At 37.3% G+C, this 21,190-nt stretch overlaps 1 protein-coding gene across 7 annotated transcripts in view; it reads left to right on the forward strand.

The window, feature by feature from the left end:
• Positions 1–21,190, forward strand: part of ADD3 (adducin 3) — a 122,785-nt gene that overhangs the window by 74,850 nt on the left and 26,745 nt on the right. For all 7 annotated transcript variants that reach the window (XM_086680826.1, XM_086680832.1, XM_086680829.1 and 4 more), the window contains exon 2: positions 17,780–18,003. In XM_086680826.1, coding sequence (XP_086536952.1) covers positions 17,809–18,003 — 195 coding nt within the window. In that variant the 5' untranslated portion in view covers positions 17,780–17,808. The remainder of the gene's footprint in view (positions 1–17,779; positions 18,004–21,190) is intronic.

Below are 21,190 nucleotides of genomic sequence, written 5' to 3' on the forward strand. Positions count from 1 at the left end.
AAAATCCAGGAGAAAATGCAGATTTGTTTAAATTGTTCTTTTTATATCGTCATTCTTTTTTTATTACTTTTCAGTCAGCTTAAGACATTTCATATTCAGGTCACAGTATTCATTACCTCAACCATCTTGGATAGCTGGCCATTCTGAACAAACCATGATTAGCCCAGTTTTCTAGGGTTGCTCTAAATTCTCTGCCCTAGTTTATTCTAAAAGAAGTAGAGAATGGGATATTATGATTCAATAGTCCTACTCCCCTCACTCAGTTTAATAAACCTTTATTGTATAACTGTAAGCAGACAGTAAAGAAAGGAAAAAGATGTTGGCCCAGTTACTGGGCTAGACAGACCTACTCAAATAAAGGCAACACAGACTCTGAAAAATTGTTTTGGGAGCAGTACTGGGGTGGGAGCTGAGGAAGGCTAATTCTTAATTCTGATGGAAGAGATTGGGAAAGCCATCATGGAAGGCGTTGACTTTTGAGTAAGACCTCAAAGTATGGATTAAGAGTTGAATGGATGGTGGCACTTGGTGCCTCAGTCGGTTAAGTGTCCAATTTCAGCTCAGGTGTGATCTTGCGGTTTGTGAGTTTGAACCCCGCATCGGGTTATCTTCTCTCAACATAGAACCCACTTTGGATCCTGTGTCCCCCTCTCTTTCTGCTTTTCTCTGTCTTTCTCTCTCTCTTTCTCAAAGATAAACATTTAAAAAAAAAAAGTTGGATGGATGGAGACTAGAGGGGAAAACAGTCCTAGCATATAAGAAATAATGTGAGCAAGGCATCAGTCAGGGAAAAGGCTTCTGTTTGGGTAAGTCCTCATTTTCCTCTAAGTCTGTGAGGGATAAACTTGGAAATCTTTTCCATCCTCTTTTCAGAGCCTGAATTTTAGAATTCCCCCCACCCCCCAGGCTGATTCCTAAGTATTTTTTAAAGATAGGAATCCAAGGTGGATTTTTTTTTTTCCCTTGAAGGAGGGACTAAGAAACTTGCAGAGTTTTTTAAGTTAATTTTTTAATGTTTATTTATTTTTAAGAGAGAGAGAGCTAGCTAGCAGGGGAGTGGCTGAGAGGGAGACACAGAATCCGAAGCAGGCTCCAGGCTCCGAGCTATTAGCACAAAGCTGGACACAAGGCTCAAACCCACATACCATGAGATCATGACCTGAACCGAAGTCAGATGCTTAACTGACTGAGCCACCCAGGCACCCCCGAAAATTGTGTTTTTGGAAAATTACAGTAGGTAGCTTTGTGTTTCTCAGTTGTAACCATGAACCCTAAGGGTTATAGTGTCCATACTACCTTTTAGATGTTTAAAATAGACTCTTAAAAACTGAGAACAAACTGAGGGTTGATGGGGGGTGGGAGGGTGGGGTGGGTGGGTCATGGGCATTGAGGAGGGCACCTGTTGGGATGAGCACTGGGTGTTGTATGGAAACCAATTTGACAATAAATTTCATATTAAAAAAAAACAAAACAAACACTTTCTGGCACTTTACAACTCTACAGAACCCTTCCTTGACAATAGAGATCAAAAGTAGAAACAAAATATTTAACAAACTCTGGAGAGCTACTTAAGTTACTAAGCTCCATGAAGATTGCTTTTTATTTGACAATAAAGTACTTGATTGATGTCGGCTTTAAGTCCAGCTAAATAGGCACTATAGAACTAAGCTGAGTCTAGTCTTTGTGAGCCTCAGGAAAACAAGAATCCTACTCCAAGCCTGAATTTAAAATATAACAAGCAACTTAAGTGGACCCTTCAGGCATGTGTGAATACGCACAAAAAACTGAGTCATAAAGTTTATTCTCTCTAGTGAATTACGAGGAAAACTTGAAAAAGCAGCATTCTCATTATTTTAAAAAATGGTATAAATGGTTCTAAATTCTTATGAAAGTAACACCAAAAATCTGTTTTGTGTGTTGTTAACCCTGAATGCTTACCTACAAACTACTTAAAATCAAGAAATGGGAGCTTTGAGGCATCAGGTGACTTTTCTTTTTCATAAAAGTTAACATTTAATGCATAGTAGCTTCTTTTTTAATGTTTGTTTATTATGACAGAACATGCACATGTGAGCAGGGGAGGGGCAGAGAGAGAGAGGGAGAGAGAGAATCCCAAGCAGGCTCCACACAGCGCAGAGCTGGACACGGGGCTCAATCTCAAGAGCCACGAGATCTTGACCTGAGCCGAAATCAATAGGACGCTTAACCGACTGAGCCACCCAGGTGCTCCAATGCATAGTAGCTTCTGAAATTAGTTTATTGCCAAACCTTTAAAGGGATGTTTTAATGCAGTTTGTATTTTAAATCTTGTCTTAGGTCATATGATCTTTATATGTATACGTTTTATGTATCTGAGAACAGATAAGGTGGGTCTAGGTAATGTGAACAAAGTCTCAGGTGAAATAAATTGAGGGACACATTGAGAAGTCACATTCTTTTGGGGACCTCTTTCATCATATGGAGAATTGAGGGGGTGGAATTAGATGTAATAATATTTTATGTCCTATTAAGCTCTAACACCTTTAAGTTTTAAAGATGCTATTTATTTTGGTTCTAATTAGGTAATATTAAGGAAGGGCAATATTTATTTCTGGGACAGTTGTTACTCAGGTTTATAAATGTTTTGTTTCTCTGCTATCCTTACAAAGGTATTTTGCATCCTTTAAAAATCTGCATGTCTGTTCTCTGTGTCAAATTTTCCTCCATAAATTAAATGATGGATTCATTTAATGCTTTCTCTTTTTTCCTGAATTTGACATTAGACTTTTTAAGTCTTCTTTCAAATGTTCTTAGTTTTTATTAAGATGGAAGGTTTCAGCTGTGGGTTAGAGACTTAATCATTTTTCTCTTCCCATTGTCTCAATGTCAGAAAAGAATCTCCATCTCTTTTCTCATATATGAATTAGTTGTCATAAAATATCAAAAGGTATACATATATTTTCAAGGTTCTTATTCCTATTAACTAAGCCTACCTTTCTAAAGTTTTATTTAAGTAGTCTCTACACCCGACATGGGGCTTGAGCTCATGACCCTGAGATCAAGAGCCACACACTCCTTCATCTGTGCCAGCTGGGTGCCCTTGACTTTTCAAGGCTAAATCTTACATTATACTTGGTCAGAACCTAGACCTCTTTAAATGATAATAAATGTCCAAACAGTTCTAGATGAAATAATGGGGCATATATAATCTAGGTATTGGGATCCAGAGGACTCACCCACAACTACCTTTTCTTCCTAAAGCTCACAATTATAGTTGTGGTTGGTGAAAGATTAAACTTGGTGAATGACCAGGAATTTTGCTTATTTATTATTGACTTAATAATCTAATTCCTCGGTGTCAGGTCCTGTACCACCTGCTTTCATGTGCAGGTAAACTTTGTGGTAGGAAAAATTTATGAAAATATATATTTTGCCAAAGAATTCATACTAGAGGTAGGGACCTAGATATGGTGTTCATATAGGTGGTTTGCTTAGAGGTGGGGCCTGGGGTAAGAGAGGAGTTGGAAACATTTACCAAAGGATCTTAATGGGTATAAATTTGAAATGACTAAAAATTGTAAAACATCATTGGGGATTAAGGGGAGGGATGGAATCGTGAAAGGTCGAGACACAATACAGCACAGTAAGGGGTGCCTGGGTGGCTCAGTCGGTTAAGCATCCGACTTCAACTCAGGTTATGATCTCACAGTTTGTGGGTTCGAGTCCCACGTCCAGCTCTGTGCTGACAGCTCAGAGCCTGAAGCCTGCTCTTGATTTTGTGTCTCCCTCCCTCTCTCTGTCCCTCCCCTGCTAGCACTCTGTCTCTTTCTCAAAAATGCATAAAAACGTTAAAAACTTTTAAAAAAACAAATAGCACAGTGGTTAAGAACAGGTTCTGGAGCCAGTCTCCTTGAATTCATATCTCCGTATCTCCACTGACACATACTCTTGTGTGACCTTGGATAAGTAACTTCTCTCTGCTCTTAGTCTGTGAAATGAATATGGGAATAGCACCTACCTTTCTAGGGTTATTATGGGGATTAAAAGAGTTAAAACATGCTACATTCTTTTTTTTTCTTTAATTTCTTTTAGTGTTTGTTTATTTTTGAGAGAGAGGGCGAGTGAGGGAGGGGCAGAGAGAGGGGGAGACACAGAATCCGAAGCAGGCTCCAGGCTCCGAGTTGTCAACACAGAGCCCGCTGTGGGGCTTGAACCTGTGAACAGTGAGATCATGACCGAAGCAATGTTGGACACTTAACCGACTGAGCCACCCAGACGCCCCAAAAGAAGCTACGTTCTTAAAGCAAATTAGACATTAGATGGTCAAGAAATGTTGACTACTAGCCCTTACCCCTCTCTTTGCGTAAAAACGTTTTCATCAAAAATGGCGTTTTTGAAAATTCTGATGTAATTTGCTTAATGAAAATACACACAAGCTAAGTTACTAAAAAGGATAGTGTGAGGGATGGAGTTGGAGTGGCCGAACATGCCTGACAAGGATTTGGAATCTAGGCGGATCCTTGAGAACAGGGCAGAACCCTAGCAACAGACAGTGGGAAAGAACCCAAGTGTGTGGACTGTCGATTCAACAGTAGATGCCAAACCCTGGCACGTAGGCAGAGCATAGGGGCAGGGTGTTTTGATAATTGAGAGAAGGCTAGCCGGGGAATCAATCAGTGACCTCTGCATGGCATCAGAAATCCCCTATGAGCCAAGATGCGAGCTACCAGGTGACCTCAGGGAACAAGAGAAAACAGAGGGTCTAAGACGGAGACCTGGGGTAGCAACTTTAGGTCCAATTTTGAAAATATTTGGAGTTACCTGACAGAAACGAGAAAGAGTTATAGGCTGCCTTTTATAGTGAGTAGAGGGCTGAGAGAGTTTGAAAAGTATTGCTCAAGTGAAAGTCAAACAACAGAGCGGAAGCAGCAGCAGTAAGATTATACTTGATGAGCTGCTTAAGTAGTTTCTTACGGATTTTCGTAATCCTAGGGATCCAGAGCCTATGGCACGATGCCGAATCTGCAGGTTAGGGGTCAGTGGTCCCTCATGTGGGGAGATGGGCAGAAGTACAGCATGTATGTAGGCATGGCAAGAAACCTGCTAATCTGAACAAGTGGCTTTTTAAGTCCATCTTTGGTTAAATGAAAAAAAAAATTCCATCAAACTGTAATCTTTTATAGTTTGATAACTGTGTTAATACTGTTTCGTATTACGCATTCATTGTGAATCTTCTTTTTTTTTTTTTTTTTTACAAAGAAATTTCTGTTCAGCTTCTGAGGTGACAAAAACATTCATACGTTCTTGGCTTCAGGTTTTCTTGGAAACATTGTTTCTCAGTCTGAAATTGCAGTTTGCAGAAGTCATGCCGCTGTGAAGATAACTGTGTTGCCTCGCCCTTAACTTATATCGAATGTCATTCGTGTTGCTGTTTTGATTTCTGTTATTTCTAAGGAGATAACTTTGATTCTGCAAACGTGTCTGGCTATCTGTCCGCATTGTTGCGATGGTCAATTGTCTCCTTAAAATCGGTATTATCATCAAGATGGAAATTCCATTGGAACAGCATGTGTATTTGTTTTCTAGAACTACCATAACAAAGTACCACAAAGTGAGTGGCTGAAAACAACAAAAATGTATTCTCTTACAGTTCTTGAGTCCAGAAGTCCAAACTCAGTGTGTCAGCAAGGTTGGTTTCTTCTGGGGGCTCTGAGGGAAAACCTGTCATGTGCTTCTCCTATCTTTTGGTGCTGGCAGGTGTCTCAAGCTTGTACAGCATACTTTAACCTCTGCCTCCACCATCTAGCTTTTTTCCCTGTGTCTTCTCTGTCTCCTCTATGTCTGTGTCCACATCTCTCTCACTTTTGTAAAGACGTTAGTCCTTGGGTTTAGGGCCTCCCCTAATCCAGTATGACTTCATCTTAATTTGATTACAAATTAAGGCCCTATTTTCAAGTCAAGTCACATTCTGAAGTAATGATGTGAATTTGGGGGGCACCTTCAACCCAGTACAGTATGTAAAGTTGATCTTTAGATCTAAAGGATGGTTCATTTGAAAAAAGTTAGTTTCGAGACACCTGGGTGACTTGGTTGGTTGAGTGTCCAACTTCAGCTCATGTCATGATCTTGTGGTTCGTGAGTCTGGGCCCCACATTGGGCTCACTGCTGTCAGTGCAGATCCCACTTGGAATCCTCTGTCCCCCTCTCTCTGCCTATCCCCTGCTTGTGTGCGCACACGCTCTCTCTCAGAGGGGGGAAAAATCTTTAAAAAGAAGAAAAGAAAAATCTAGTTTCACAAAATAGATTTTTTTCTTTTTTTACAAAAGCAGTTTCTGACACTGATGAACATCTCTTTTCATGGACTGTCATAACAATTATCCGATTTCTAAAATGGCAGGTTATGACCAAATATTTTTGAAAGTGATTTTCAAGTACTATTACCTATGCTTAATAAATTTCATTTTCGTGGCTCACTATTAGACTTTCCGTAGAAGGAAAACAGATGGAGTTGTGATGATCTTGAAATCCTCCTTACTAGCCAAAATCTGAAGGTGGGAACTCCTTCAAATCAGACTTCCTTGCAGTGACAATGTATTGAGTTACCTACAGCTTTTGGATTGACTTTTGCAGCTGTATTTTATATGTTATAATCATAAAAGCCAAAATTCTTTAGTTGGGATGCCTGAAATAGTAGATCAGGATGAACTCTTGGGACTTATGCATACCCTGTATTCTTTAACTTTTTATATATATTTTTTGCCTTCAGTTTTTAAAATAAAGAACTTTGCCTTTTGTGTGTGTGCCTTCCAGGCCCCCTCCTATTTCTCACTGGTCACTGTGGCTCCATTAGGAATGGACCATTAGAAGTATTGTCCACAGTAAAAATCAGTTTTCTAGACTAGACTTTTGGGTGATTGTTTTGCAAACTCAACTCATTTTTTTCTTAATTTTTAAAAAATGTTTATTTACTTTTGAGAGAAAGAGACAGAGGCATGAGAAGGGAGACACAGAATCTGAAGCAGGCTTCAGGCTCTGAGCTGTCAGCACAGAAGCCGACGCAGGGCTCAAACCCACGTACCGTGAGATCATGACCTGAGCCAAAGTCGGACACTTAACCGACTGAGCCACCCAGGCACCCCAAACTCAACTCATTTTTAATAATGAGTTTTGTAGGATTGTTTGCATTTCTTCAGAATGAAGAACTAGAATTTCTTGAGTTCAGAATCCTTGAGAAATAAGTAGATGTAAGATTGGAATTTGAGGGAGTTAAGTTTTCCATATTACTTGTATTCTGATATTCACTTTGGAAAGTTTCCTGAGGTTTCTAGATAGATGTACAGTATTAGGTAAGAGTAAATTTGACTTCAGACATTGTCTCAAGAAAATGTCAAAAGCAAGGGCTTTAAATTTTTCGAGCTCAGTGCTGCACAAATAAATACACTTCAGTTTATAAAGTATGTGAGAGTTGATGTTTCTTTAAAAAAAAAAAAAAAAGAAAGAAAGAAAAGAAACTTGCCCAGAAGGACTACCATATAGTAAGAGCCAAACATTTAAGGTATCTCCAGAAATTGAGAGCAATGAATCTTTTTTTAAAAAAAAATCACAATCTTCAGTGATTCCACTTTTTAAAACCTCTCATTTATCATGAGCTGTCAAGTTCTGGATGGTTTCCTAGATCTCAGTTTTAAGAATTTCACTGATACCAGGGGACTCAATAACAGAAACTTAAATGTCTGAGAGGTACATTCGAGTAATCAATCCACTAGTCTCTGTCAACTTTCTCTTAGGAGAAGAAAAAAATCTTTTTGTTTTTTTCCCCCAATCATTTCCAAAAGCTCCATGTTAAAGACAAACGATGACTGAGGGAATATATACAGAACATTCATCAAGTTTTGTAGAAAAGAGAGTAAAGGCACTAAGGCCATGTGTTTTTGGATTTTGCAAAATATTTGAGGGATCACCTCTCTGTGATTGATTGTTTTACTTACCATTTTATAAGGCTATATATTTATTTATTTAAAAATCAGTTTCGGGTGCCTGGGTGGCTCAGTCAGTTCAGCGACTGACTCTTCATTTCAGCTCAGGTCATGATCTCACGGTTGTGAGATCAAGCCCCACATCGGGGCTCCATGCTAGGCATGGAGCCTGCTTAAGATGCTCTCGCTCTCCCCCCGCCTCCCTCCCTCCCTCCCTCCCTCCCTCCCTCTCTCTCTCTCTCTTTCTCTCAAAAATTTGTTTCAATAAAAATTTTAAAAAGTCAGTTTCATATTTGCTTTTCCAAATAATTGATGTTGGGTACAATCTGAACTAAATCTAGATAATGGTTGAGTTTAGACTTCAAGACAATACACTTCGTCTGAACTTTTCATATATATTTTCACATCTGTAACCCTGCCTCTTACATGGCCGTTATATTTGGCAAATTTGATCTATTTATAATGAAAGATTTTTTTTTTTCTCACCCTGCCAATGTCTAAGCAAGTAACTGCCCCTCTTTTCCCCAATCCCAGCCTTTCAATATGGGAGCCTGGTTCACTGTTCCTTGCAACAGGTAATATTGATCAATAAAATATTCTTCATCAAGTATTGGTACTTTAGTGAGAAAAAGGTTAGATTCATCCTTTGCTTTGTCCAGTGGTTGAATACTTTTAGTCTTTGGCTCACCCTGCTGAATTTTGACCTAGCAACCTGCTTAGAATTTTCACATTTACTGCTCTTCACCTAGATGTTGTCAAAGTGTACATTTAAAACGTTAACTACTGTGTTCCAGTTGTACCAGCGCAGGATGTATTTTTCATGTTTGCTAAAATAATTTATCTTAATTAGTATATTATTTTTCTTTATAAAACAAAGTTTGAAACCATAACATTCTCAAAACTGTGCCCTCCAATTGATAGTTTTCTTTTATCTGTGTGTGTGGGGGGGGGGGGGTTGTTTTTTTGTCAAACACTGAGCCAGCTATCAAATTCCATTAAGGACACTTAGCAACATGAGGGGTTGTTGTTGACCATTACCAGTTTATTTTGTTGTTTGTTGTTTTCATTGACTTTTTAAGTTTTGATTTTAACTAAGGCTTAGATTAATAGTATTTTTTACTAATCAGTTGTCGATTCATTGTTTTCTGACTTATATTAAAGTTTAGAATTTATGGTTGTATTTTAAAGTATACTCAACAGAAGTCATTTGAAAAGATTCTGGCAATAGGCCAGAGAGAGTTAAGTTTCTACATTTATACCAATTTGATAGTCATACGAGACTTTACTACTTTCAGAGCATTTATCATTTCTGTTTTGGTGGTAAATATTGTGATCCTATAATGTATTTTCAGGCACCACAGTAAGGAAAGGCTGTAATCAAGGTTGTAATAGCTGTATATACTTCTAGGAAATGACAGTATTTTGAGTCATTCCATCTTTTTTTTTTTTTTTTGTCAACTCTTTCATACCTACTAAGATCTGTAACCATAGATAATTACATACTTGGTAAAGAACAATTGGTAATCTGAGGCAAATTATTAAACCTCAGAGTTCTTATCTGTAAAGTGGGTATATTGCCAGCATAATCTGTTTTTGAAAGTTAATTTATTTCATTATAAATAGTCAAAGGCCCTCAACTCTTTCAAAATTGATGCTGAATTAATTAACTGTAGGGGTAAAAGTGTAAACTTGAACAACATTTATTGTTAGTTACCCAGGGCACAATCAGTGTCATTTTGATAACCTCCAAGTAAGACATAGTATTCATCTGTTAGGTTAACAGTTAGAAGTTCCAAAATATTGATCAATGCCCATGTGGCAGTGTGTCTTCATATGAATTTGAGCCAGTTTAAGGGCCTTTCCTCTGCATTTTGTTCCTTTTAGTTTGGAACTCAAAATTGTGTTGAATGTTCCATGATATTTTATGGTACCATTCATCTTTGCCTATCTCATGAAGATACTTGATCAGCATAGCTTCTGATACTCCTTGTCTTTATGCATCTTATGTATCTGGCTTCCAAAATACTGATAGAGAGGACCAAGATACAGGGTGACAAATTATGAGGAAGCAATATTGTATCGTGGAAAGAGCTCTGGACTAGGAGAACGTAGATCACCCTGGTGATGCTTAGTGTATGCTCTTGGGCACATCTCTTTATGAAGACTTCTTTCATTAGTTATCTAATCTCGAAAACAAGAGATTTGGACCAGATATCCTTTTAATTTTGGCTTCAAAACCTTCAAAGAATTACGTGAAAGGCACTTCTTTGACTTATTGGTGTAATATATTGGTGGATACATCTTAATCTTTAAAAGTCTAGTTACTTATAAAAAATGTGTTCCTCGTGTATTTAGGTTAAGCAGATTACCACTAAACAACTGGACAGTTTGTACATCTGCTTTTCTGCGCATGCTAGATGGACATCATACAATTCAGTCTGTTCACAAGCACTAAAATTTTTAGCCCTTACTTATAGCCTGTTCCTCACAGTCAATGGTATTTATAAAATGCCTGCATAAAATGTATGGGATAGGCCTGTTTTTCTCCATACATTTCACTGAAAGAGTAGATTTTGACCATGAACAATCTGTGAATGGCTTGGTAGTGCTAATATATATCATTATTATGATTTTATAGTAATATCTAATACTTGAGCATTGTAGCTTTAGAAAAATCACTCAACACTTCTGACTATAGTTTCCTCGCATCTGTAAAATGTGATCCTTGAATCTCATCTGAAATATTCCAAGAGAACTCTCATAGAGTCAATAGCCATTATAGCAATAAGACCCTAGTGCTTTGTGGGATAATTAAATCTTCCATTGGGGCACTTAGAAAATGTCATCTGTATTACTTGGTGCTATTCAGTGCCCATTGTTGTTTTTTTTTTTTTTTTTTTTTTTCTTTTTTTCTTGACTTTTATCTATGTGTAGTTTGGTTTTTCCAAGTCTGTTGATTTTCATGTCAGTTGTATGTAAAATCTTGGCTAGCAGTTGAAAGTAAGTAGTTCATGCCTTTTAGAATTTAAAATGAAGAAAACTTCACTGGTCAATCTGAGGATGTGGCTTGTTATAGTTTGTGCAGGGTCCAAGTTGTTTTCTAAAACTGTAAACACCTTCACAATTTTACAGTAAATTTCATTAAGAAAAACTCTAACTCCATAAACCAGTGTGTGTTATTGTTGCTGCTGTTGTTTTAACCAAATATGCTGCCTTGAAATCTTGGCATATCTTTGATTTTTGTTTTAAATATGGAACAATAGGCCTGGTACTTGAAAGTACAGCCATCTTTTTTGCTTATGTTCTAGAGAAAGCTGTTAAAACTGCCAAGAATTAAGTTTGGAAAGACTTTTTATAATAATTTTTCATAAGATTGTTTTGACCATTCCCAGCCTAGAACTAATACAAACCAGATTGCTTTGGGAGGAGTTGTGATACAGTAAAATAATTCAAGTCAGCCACCACTTATGGAGTCCCCTGCCATTGTGAGGACTACAAACGTAAGCAAAGAGATCTGGAAAATTGAACTACAAGTAGCTAAGAGTCAAGAAAAAGTGAAAAACAAATGGACATTGAGTAATATAGATGGCATTTTCTAAGTGCCCAAATGGAGGACAATTTAATTATCACCCAAATCACTAGGATCTTACTGCCATTTTTTTTAATATCAAAGAATCATTTCCGACTCCCTCCTATCTCTAGCGTATATTCATTTCCTCCCTCCCCGTCTCAAGTACATACATGCACTTCTTTTCCTTGTGTTTCCCATTTGACCATAACTTTTAGAGTTTCTGGAGTAGTGTTTTTCAAATGGTGGGTCATAACCCATTAGTAGAACAAGAATCTATTTGACCAATTTTTTTAATGAAAAAGATTAAAATAGACAATACCAGAATGTACTACATAGAGAAAGTATCACAAATTTATTTCAGCTAAATATCTCATGTATTTGTATGTGATTACAATATAAAATGTATTTTTTATTGTGGATTGCCATTTTTAGAGTTTGAAATCCATCATTCTAGAGTATTTCATCTATTTGTGCCTTAAACCTAAATTTCTTTAAATATACATGTTGGGTGGTTACTGCATAAATATTTAGATAAGATTTTTTTTAACTGGAATTTTTGTTTATGCCTGATATCTTGTTTCTAATCTGCACAGCCAGAGGAAAACCCATAGTGTTGACAATGTTTTATGATGTTACTTTTTAAAAAAATCTGTTTTTCTGCATCATTTTGAATTAAAAGAATCCTCTTAGAAGACCAATATTTTTCCCCTAATAGAGTTCGTACTGGTTTATATTGCTCCCAAGTACTAGAAAGCATGCCTGTGTATGTGCAACATTAAAAATAGGATTGATTTAGGGATGCCTAGGTGGGTCAGTTGGTTGAATGTCCAACTTTGGCTCAGGTCATGACCTCACGATTCATGGGTTTGGGCCCCACGTTGGGCTTGCTGTTGTCAGCATAGAGCCTGCTTCGGATCCTCTGTCCCTCCCCTCTCTCTCTCTGCCCCTCCTGCGTGGTCTCTCTCTCTCTCTCTCTCTCTCTCAAAAATAAATAAATATAAGTAAATAAAGGATTGGTTGATTAAAACCACAGTTAGATGTCACTTTACACCTGTCAGAATGACTAAAGTCAAACAAACCCACAAAAAATAACAAGTGTTAGTGAGGAAGGGGGGAAAATTGTGCATTGTTGTCTCATGCATTGTGTCTCGTGCATTGTTGGTAGAATGCAAACTGATGCAGCCAGTGTGGAAAACAGTATGGAAGTTCCTCAAAAAATTAAAAATAGAATATAGGGAGAGATTCTAATTTTTCTTAATCCTGAACAACTAAACTAAGCATAAATATTTCTACTTCTAGGGGATATGGGAAACAATTCAGTTCCAGGGCTCTTTCTCTTTAAAATTAACCAACCCTATTTTTTTTTTTTTAAGTCAAGTGTAGTTAACATACAATGTTATATTAGTTTCAAGTGTACAATATGATTCAACAGTTCTATACATTTGTTCGTCAAGATAACTGTACTCTTTGGGGTGCCTGGGTGGCTCAGTCTGTTAAGCGTCTGACTCTTGATTTCGGCTCAGGTGATAATCTCATGGTTTGTGAGTTCAGGCCCCGCGTTGGGCTCTGCTCTGACAGCGTGGAGCCTGTTGGGATTCTCTCTCTCCCTCTCTCTGCCTCTCCCTTGTTGGTACTCTCTCTCCCTCTCTAAATAAATAAACATTAAAAAAAATTTGTTTAAAGAGAAGTAAATAATGTATGTAAAGTTCAGTGGCTAGCACATAGTAAGAGCTCAGTAACTGATAGTGGTGGGTTTTTTTTTAATTTCTTGAGTGTAGTTGACACAATGTTACATTAGTTTCAGGTGTACCGTATAATAATTGAACTCTATATATGGCTTAGTATTCCTAACAGCTAGAGATTTTCTAACAATTACAAGGTGTTTCTTTAGTAATGGGTCATCATAGGATTTAAAAGAAGCTATCAGCTTCTCTCTAATGATTAACAATAGCTATTCTAAGGTCATACAACAGTTGATGGAAATGCAAAGACTTGAAACCTGGTCTCTATCCTCAGTCCAGTACTCTGCACCATTCTGCTTTTTGCTTGAAAGAATTACATAGAAATTTTTAGAATGTAATTAAAAGTTTTTTAGTCTAATAACCAGCTAAAGTTCTAGAATATTTTAACCATATTCAGGTGAAAATACTTCATAGAGAGCAATCATATTTAAACCGATCTGACCACAACACAATTTTTTTAAAGTTCCATAACAAAGCCAACAGTTGAAATATTTCATTTGTTGTGTCTTCTGGCTTACAAAGACTAGTGCTGCTGAAATCTGAACACTATCCATTAACTACTTTTTTACAGTATTTTGTCTGTCGGGGCTTCATTTTCTAACTGTTCTTTTTACTTGAGTAAACTGTTACGTAACTAGATTTTAAGTACTCCTTAAAATTCCTTTGTGTTAGCAATAAACTGTTTTAAGGAGCTCAGATGGACCTATTATAAATAGCTTCTAAGAGTACGAGGTTCCAGAGATTGGTTACACTTCTGGACTACTGATAAAAAACCCATTGGATATGAAAAAAGAAGTTTCTTAGAGTTGGTGCTCTGTTGCACCACATTTTTGGGTAATAGCAAGGTGATGAAAAATACTATGTTTGTAAGCCAAGCTAATAACAGTACCGCAAAACCTAATTTCTGAAGAATATCACATGACCAGAGTCATTCTATTAATAGTGGATGTTGTAACAAAACAAAAAAAACCTAGCCCCTTTATCCTGTGAAGGGTCCATTTATTTGATCATCACGTATTCATTGTTCATTGCATGTTTTCTCTCAATTTTTAAATTATTTAGGATCTGGAAGACTCGCTTATATAAAAGCTCATTTTTACATTTTCTTTCCTGATTAGTTGCTTTCTAGTCACAAAATCAGATTTTCACTAAAGTGATATGACATAAAGTGACTTAATCCTATTTCATGAATTTTTTGTGTAGTACACGAAAGTAATTCAAACTTCTAGAATGTTGTAGAGTGATGTTGTCAAATAGAAGCTAACAAAGTTTTAACATGTTTTACAAAAATTATTTTTAACAAATTAGTTTACATTTTTTTAACTTTGTAATTTAACTTTATTTTTTTATTTTTTAAAATTTACATCCAGATTAGTATATAGTAGTTTACATTTCTAAGACCAGAATTAATACAAGATTTTTTCACTTTATTTATTTATTAAATTTTAATTCCGGTAGAGTTAACATATAGTCAACAGTTCTATATTAGTACTCATCAAGATAAGTGTACTCTCATCCTTTTCACCTATTTCACCCATCCCCCAACCAACCTCCCTTCTGGTAACCATCTGTTCTCTATATTTAAGAGTCTCTTTTTTGGTTTGTCTCTCTCTCTCTCTCTTTTTTTTTTTTCCTTTGTTCATTTGTTTTCTTCAATTCCACATATGAGTGAAATCATATGGTATTTGTCTTTCTCTCACCGGCTTATTTCATTTAGCATTATACTCTCTAGTTGCATTCATGTTGTTGCAGGTGTGTGTGTGTGTGTGTGTGTGTGTGTGTGACATCTTTACCCATTCATCTTTTGATGAACAACACTTAAGCTGCTTCTATAATTTGGCTATCGTAAATAATGCTGCAATAAACATAGGGGTACACATATTCCTTCAAATTGATGTTTTCACATTCTTAGAGTAAATACCCAGTAGTAGTGTAATTACTGGATCAATGGGTAGTTCTGTTTTCAATTTTTTGAGGAACCTCCATACTGTCTTCCACAGTGGCTGCACCAGTTTGCATTCCCACCAACACTGCACAAGGGTTCCTTTTTCTCCACATCCTCGCCAACGCTTGTCTTTTGAGTTTTTTATTTTAGCCATTCTGACAGGTGTGATGTGATATCTCATTGTAGTTTCTATTTGCATTTCCCTGATGATGAGTGATGTTGAGCATCTTTTCATGTGTCTGTTGGCCATCTGGATGTTTTCTTTGAAGAAATGTCTGTTCAGCATGTCTTCTGCCTATTTTTACTTGGGTTATTGGGGTTTGGGGATGTTGAGATCTGTAAGTTATTCATTTATTTTGGATACTAACACTTTATCAAATATGTCATTTGCAAATATCTTCTCCCATTCAGTAGGTTGTCTTTTATTTTTTGTAGGTTTTTTGCTGTGCAGAAACTCTTTATTTTGATGTAATTCCAATAGTTTATTTTTGCTTTTGTTTCTCTTGCCTCAGGAGACATATTTAGAAAGATGTTGTTACAGCTGATGTCAGAAAAATTACTGCCTGTGCCCTCTTCTGGATTTTTATGGTTTTAGGTCTGACATTTAGGTCCTCTATGCATTTGAGTTTATTTTTGTGTATGGTGTAAGAAAATGGTCCAGTTTCATTCTTGTGCATGTCGCTACACAGTTTTCCCAATACCATTTGTTGAAGAAACTCTTTCTAGTTGCATATTATTGCCTCCTTTGTTAAAGATTAATTGACCTGACCATTAAATTGCAAGTTTATTTCTGGGCTTTCTGCTCTTTTCCATTGATCTATGTGTTTATTTTTGTGTCAGTACCATACTGTTTTTATTACTACAGCTTTATGTTATCACTTGAAGTCTGGGAATTGTGATGCCTTGTTTTGTTTAACTTGTCAGAATTGCTTTGACTATTTGGAGTCTTTTGTGGTTCCATACAAATTTTAAGATTGTTTGTTCTAGTTCTGTGGAGAATGCAGTTGGTGTTTTGATAGAGATTGCACTAAACCTATAGATTACCCTAGATCATATGGTTATTTTAACAATATGTGTTCTTCCAATCTATGAGCATGGGATGTCTTTCCATTGCTTTGTGTCGTTTTCAATTTCTTTCATTAGTATTTTATAGTTTTCAGAGGTTTCTCACCTTTTTGGTTAAGTTTATTCCGAGGCATCTTATTATTTTTCGTACAGTTGTGAAGGTAGTTGTTTTCTTAATGTTCTGCTGCTTCATTATTAGTGTATAGAAATGCAACAGATTTCTGTACATTGACTTTGTATCCTGTGACCTTACTCAATTCTTTTTATCAGTTCTAGTAGTTTTTTTGGTGGAGTCTTTAGGGTTTTCTTTATATAGTGTCATGTCATCTGGTGCAAGAATTTTTAATGTCTTATAATTAGTTTGCTTGGTCTAAGTTGCACCAAGGTAACTTTAGAGATGAATTCTATCAGAGAAGACAATTATTAGAGACAAATATAGTAATCTCTCTGGTTGTTACTGTGTTTTAAAGGTGAGACCAGGTATCTCTGGTCTTTATCAGAGATATAGATCCCTAAGAGGAAAGTGGCCTTTACTTTCTCCCTCCTGGATCTATCTAGAAAAGTGTGATTATCCTAATAATTAAGTGAATCAGTTATTCTTACGGTTTCTGAATAACTTTTTGCTGTTTCTTACTTGGATTTGTAGCACTATGTGCTGAAGTTATTTAGTCTGGCAACCTGAATAATTCTTACATTTCCTCTAGGAAGTTGAATCATTTGAAAAACTTACAGCGGGGGCGCCTGGGTGGCGCAGTCGGTTAAGCGTCCGACTTCAGCCAGGTCACGATCTCGCGGTCCTTGAGTTCGAGCCCCGCGTCAGGCTCTGGGCTGATGGCTCAGAGCCTGGAGCCTGTTTCCGATTCTGTGTCTCCCTCTCTCTCTGCCCCTCCCCCGTTCATGCTCTGTCTCTCTCTGTCCCAAAAATAAATAAACGTTGAAAAAAAAATTAAAAAAAAAATGAAAAACTTACAGCTGTGTTTCTCTCATGTTAATAAATTACATTCACTATAAAATGTAGTGGTCATTAAGTATGGCCAAAGTTTGGTCTAAAATAAAAAAAAAAATGTGTGAATAAGACAAAAGAGAAGCTCTAGTGACAGTACTCACTAATTGTGGAAATTTTGCCATTATAGATGTGATTTTTTTTTTTTAATTTTTTTTTTCAACGTTTATTTATTTTTGGGACAGAGAGAGACAGAGCATGAACGGGGGAGGGGCAGAGAGAGAGGGAGACACAGAATCGGAAACACGCTCCAGGCTCTGAGCCATCAGCCCAGAGCCTGACGCGGGGCTCGAACTCACGGACCGCGAGATCGTGACCTGGCTGAAGTCGGACGCTTAACCGACTGCGCCACCCAGGCGCCCCGAGAAGCTACTTTTTAAAGAAAGCTGCCACTGTTAGCCTCTGGGGGAAAAAAAAAAAGTTCTGTTTGACCTCCATAAAATCTGAATTTAATAATGAACTTATCATGAATGTCTTCCTTTGTGTTTATTAATGCAGGTAACAAAGGGAGTCCTTCGACTTGAAGCATGAGTTCAGATGCCAGCCAAGGTGTGGTCACTACTCCTCCTCCCCCCAGCATGCCTCACAAAGAGAGATATTTTGACCGCATCAATGAGAATGACCCAGAATACATTCGGGAGAGGAACATGTCTCCTGATCTACGGCAAGACTTCAACATGATGGAGCAGAGGAAACGAGTTACTCAGATCTTGCAAAGTCCTGTGAGTTGAAATAATCAGAAGGCTATACTTTTTCTTCTCTCTGGAGACCTTGATACAGGGAGGTAGGAGGTACCTTAAAGTACGCTCACAATAGAAGGGTGAAGGCAGAATGACTCCTAGTTGCCCCCAGGCTTTCAGAGGTAAAATGAACACCTCATTTACAGATTTAATTTGCAAAGCTTTAATAACAAACTAGTGTTGTCTTGGTGGTGTAAGTTTTCTTTGTGTGATTTCTGAGTGTAACGCTTCATTAAAGGAGGACAAAAGATGGGGCCGAGCTAGGATCCCCAATTCAGAGTGAGTATCTGTGTAAAAAAGAAAGGCATGACTGAATTGTCAAGAGCCAAGAAACATATTTTCTTTCTTTGTGCACCCTGACACTCAGAGCAGCGGAGGAAGACTTCAAGCTTCTGCGGTGATGTGTGATCCGGCAGCCTAATGTGACATACACCTAATGCAGGCACATAGATGCACACGTACCAAACTAACTACACTAAAAGTGGATTATAAACTGAAGCTGAAAATTTTGTCTGCACAGTAATATTCAGACTTTGTAAATCACATTAAAATGATTTGTTAGTTTTCTTACAAGCCCTTAGTGGAATTGCAACGGTCACATATCAGTGATGGAAAATGAGAGAGAATACCTTGATTTAACATGCAAAATGAATTAGTAACTTTATGCATAATGAAGATCACAGACCCCTTAAGGTAGAGTTCAACAAACATAGACACATGAGGCCCGTGTTAGGGTTAATTAGGCTTCCAACTTAGGTACTAAGATAAGCACTAAGGCATAGAACTGCCTAAGGTGGCCCTGGTAAATCATTTTTGTTGTGCCCTTGTGAATTTAATCACAGAGGTTGAGCCCGAAGCCAAAGGGGAATTCTACTCTAAGTAACTCTGCTACACCAGTGGCCTAGATAAAAGCAAGTACAAGTTATAAAAGCAATGCAAACTTTGAGGAATTTAAGTATAGCTTAACTTTAAACCTATCCTTTAAATAAATCCATAAAGAAATCTTTTCCCAATGGAAAGGAGATTAACCAGAGGATTCATCATGAGGGAGTAAATGTTCAGTGCCTTCTTTAATGCAAATCTAAACTCTGTGTTTATAAATACTTGAAGGGCACATTAATTATTTGGATCAAAATAGATATATTTCCTCTTCTAAAGAAACTCACTCCACTTTTGAGGGCTAACTTATTAACCAAATGATTATAGTAACAGATAGTATAAAGTAACAGAGAATGAGATGAAGTTCAGGTTTTGTTCAGAGTTGTTAAATATTGAGATTTCTCTGGGAAGTGCTCCAAAGAGGACCAGTTTTAACTGTAAAGTTTAAAAGTAAAAAGTACTGAGCTGCATTTCTATGCCAGGGTTTTCGTTTTAATTTCCCCATTAAATAAAGACAGCATAACTTCGAGTAGATCTAATTTTTTTTATACCTAAAAAAATTTCCATTTGTAAATTGGCTGGAATTACCAATTGTATTTATGCCTTAGGGAACTTAATGAAATAATGGGAAAAGCAAGACATATAGATTGTCATTTCTGTATTCACATAGCAAGAATGGTAATTTTCAGCCCAGAGAGGAACAAAGAAGATTTAAAAGAATTGTGGTTTGACCATTTTTTTCCCTAGATCTTTGCTAGTGAATTTAAAATCTCATTTGTGAAAGACTTAGAAAAGACATAAATTTTGTCTTCCTGCCATGTTTTGGGGCAGTGGTTTTCAAATTTCTTTTAATACAACAAACCTTTTAACAAAGAAATGATCCCTGGCGACCTGCATTAGTATCTATTGCAAAATAACAAACTACCCCAAAATTTAGCAACTTAAAACAGCAAGCTTTTATTACCTCATTGTTTCTATGGGTGAGGAATTCAGGAGCAGCTTAGTTAAGTGTTTCTGGCTCAAGGTCTCTCACAAAGTTGCAGTCAAGACATCATCCATGGCTACTGTCACCTGAAGACCTGACTGGCCTGGAGATTTCTGCCCTTGAGATGGGTCACCATCTTTTCCCAATGGAAAAGCCACATGGCTGTTGGCCAAGGACCACAGTTCCTTGCCATGTGGACCTTTACCTGAGACTGTTTGAATGTTCTCCTCCAGAGCAAGTATCTGGGAGAGAACCAAGAGGAGTCTGCAGTGCATTTTATGACCTAATCTCAGGCCTTAAACACCCATCACTTCCACCATATCTATAGTTAGAAGTGAGTCACTAAGTTCAGCTCATACAGGAGCTAAAGAAGGAGAGAGGAATTAAGATCCACCTTTTGAAGGGAGACTTGTCCCCTCTTTGACCACAGTTTAGTTGAAAAGCATTGAAGTCTACCACAATTTATTTACCTTGCTCCCACATGCAAAATGCACTCACTGTCTCCTAACTCTCCTGCAAAAGCTTCAGCTCATTATAATATTTGCTTGAATCCAGAATCTCATCATCTAACTCTGGTCCAGCTACAGATGGTGCCCCTCAGGTGTGATTCCTTAAGTACAGGTCCTCTCAATCTGTACACCTGAGAACTAAAGAACTAAATCTGCCCCCCCCCCCCACACACACACAGCCAATGGTGGGGCAAGCAAAGATAACTGCTACTGAACATTCCTGTTCTAAAAGGGGGGAGTTAGGGGTACAGAGGAATAACTGGTTCATAGCAGGTGTGAAATCCATCTGGGCAAATGTTTAGAAGTTCCCTTAATGAAGACGTAGTCCTACTTTCCAGGGGTGACTCTCGCTAGTGGCTCTGCCTTCTGGGCTTTTGGTTCCACCCTCTGAGTCTTCTTTCCTTTTCCTTGAAATTTAGCCTGTGTTTGTTCTTTTCTCAGCCTTCTTCCTTCTTGTAGAGGTTTTGAGGTTCAAAGACCTCTTCTTTTGGAACTACCTTTGTTCCTTCAGGCCCAAGCTTGCAGTGTTTCTGCAAATATAATTCTCTTAAAACCTGTGTGGGTCTCCTGTGAATATTGGAGTTCACTCTTTTCAACAAAACCCATAACTACTAATGATCAAATCAAAGATATGACTAATTTCTTGTTTGTAAGAAACAAGTTTGTAAGCCTTCTATTTAAAATGCTGAGTTTATTTGGGAAGAAAGGAAAATAGGGAAACTAATAAAAGCAAAGTATAATACTGGTTTTTATTAAGCCCCTTATTAGCACCTATTATGGGCACTATTATGTATCA

This window comes from Puma concolor, chromosome D2 (genome assembly GCF_028749965.1).
Source record: "Puma concolor isolate L17-30 chromosome D2, mPumCon1.1.hap2, whole genome shotgun sequence".
NCBI lineage: Eukaryota > Metazoa > Chordata > Mammalia > Carnivora > Felidae > Puma > Puma concolor.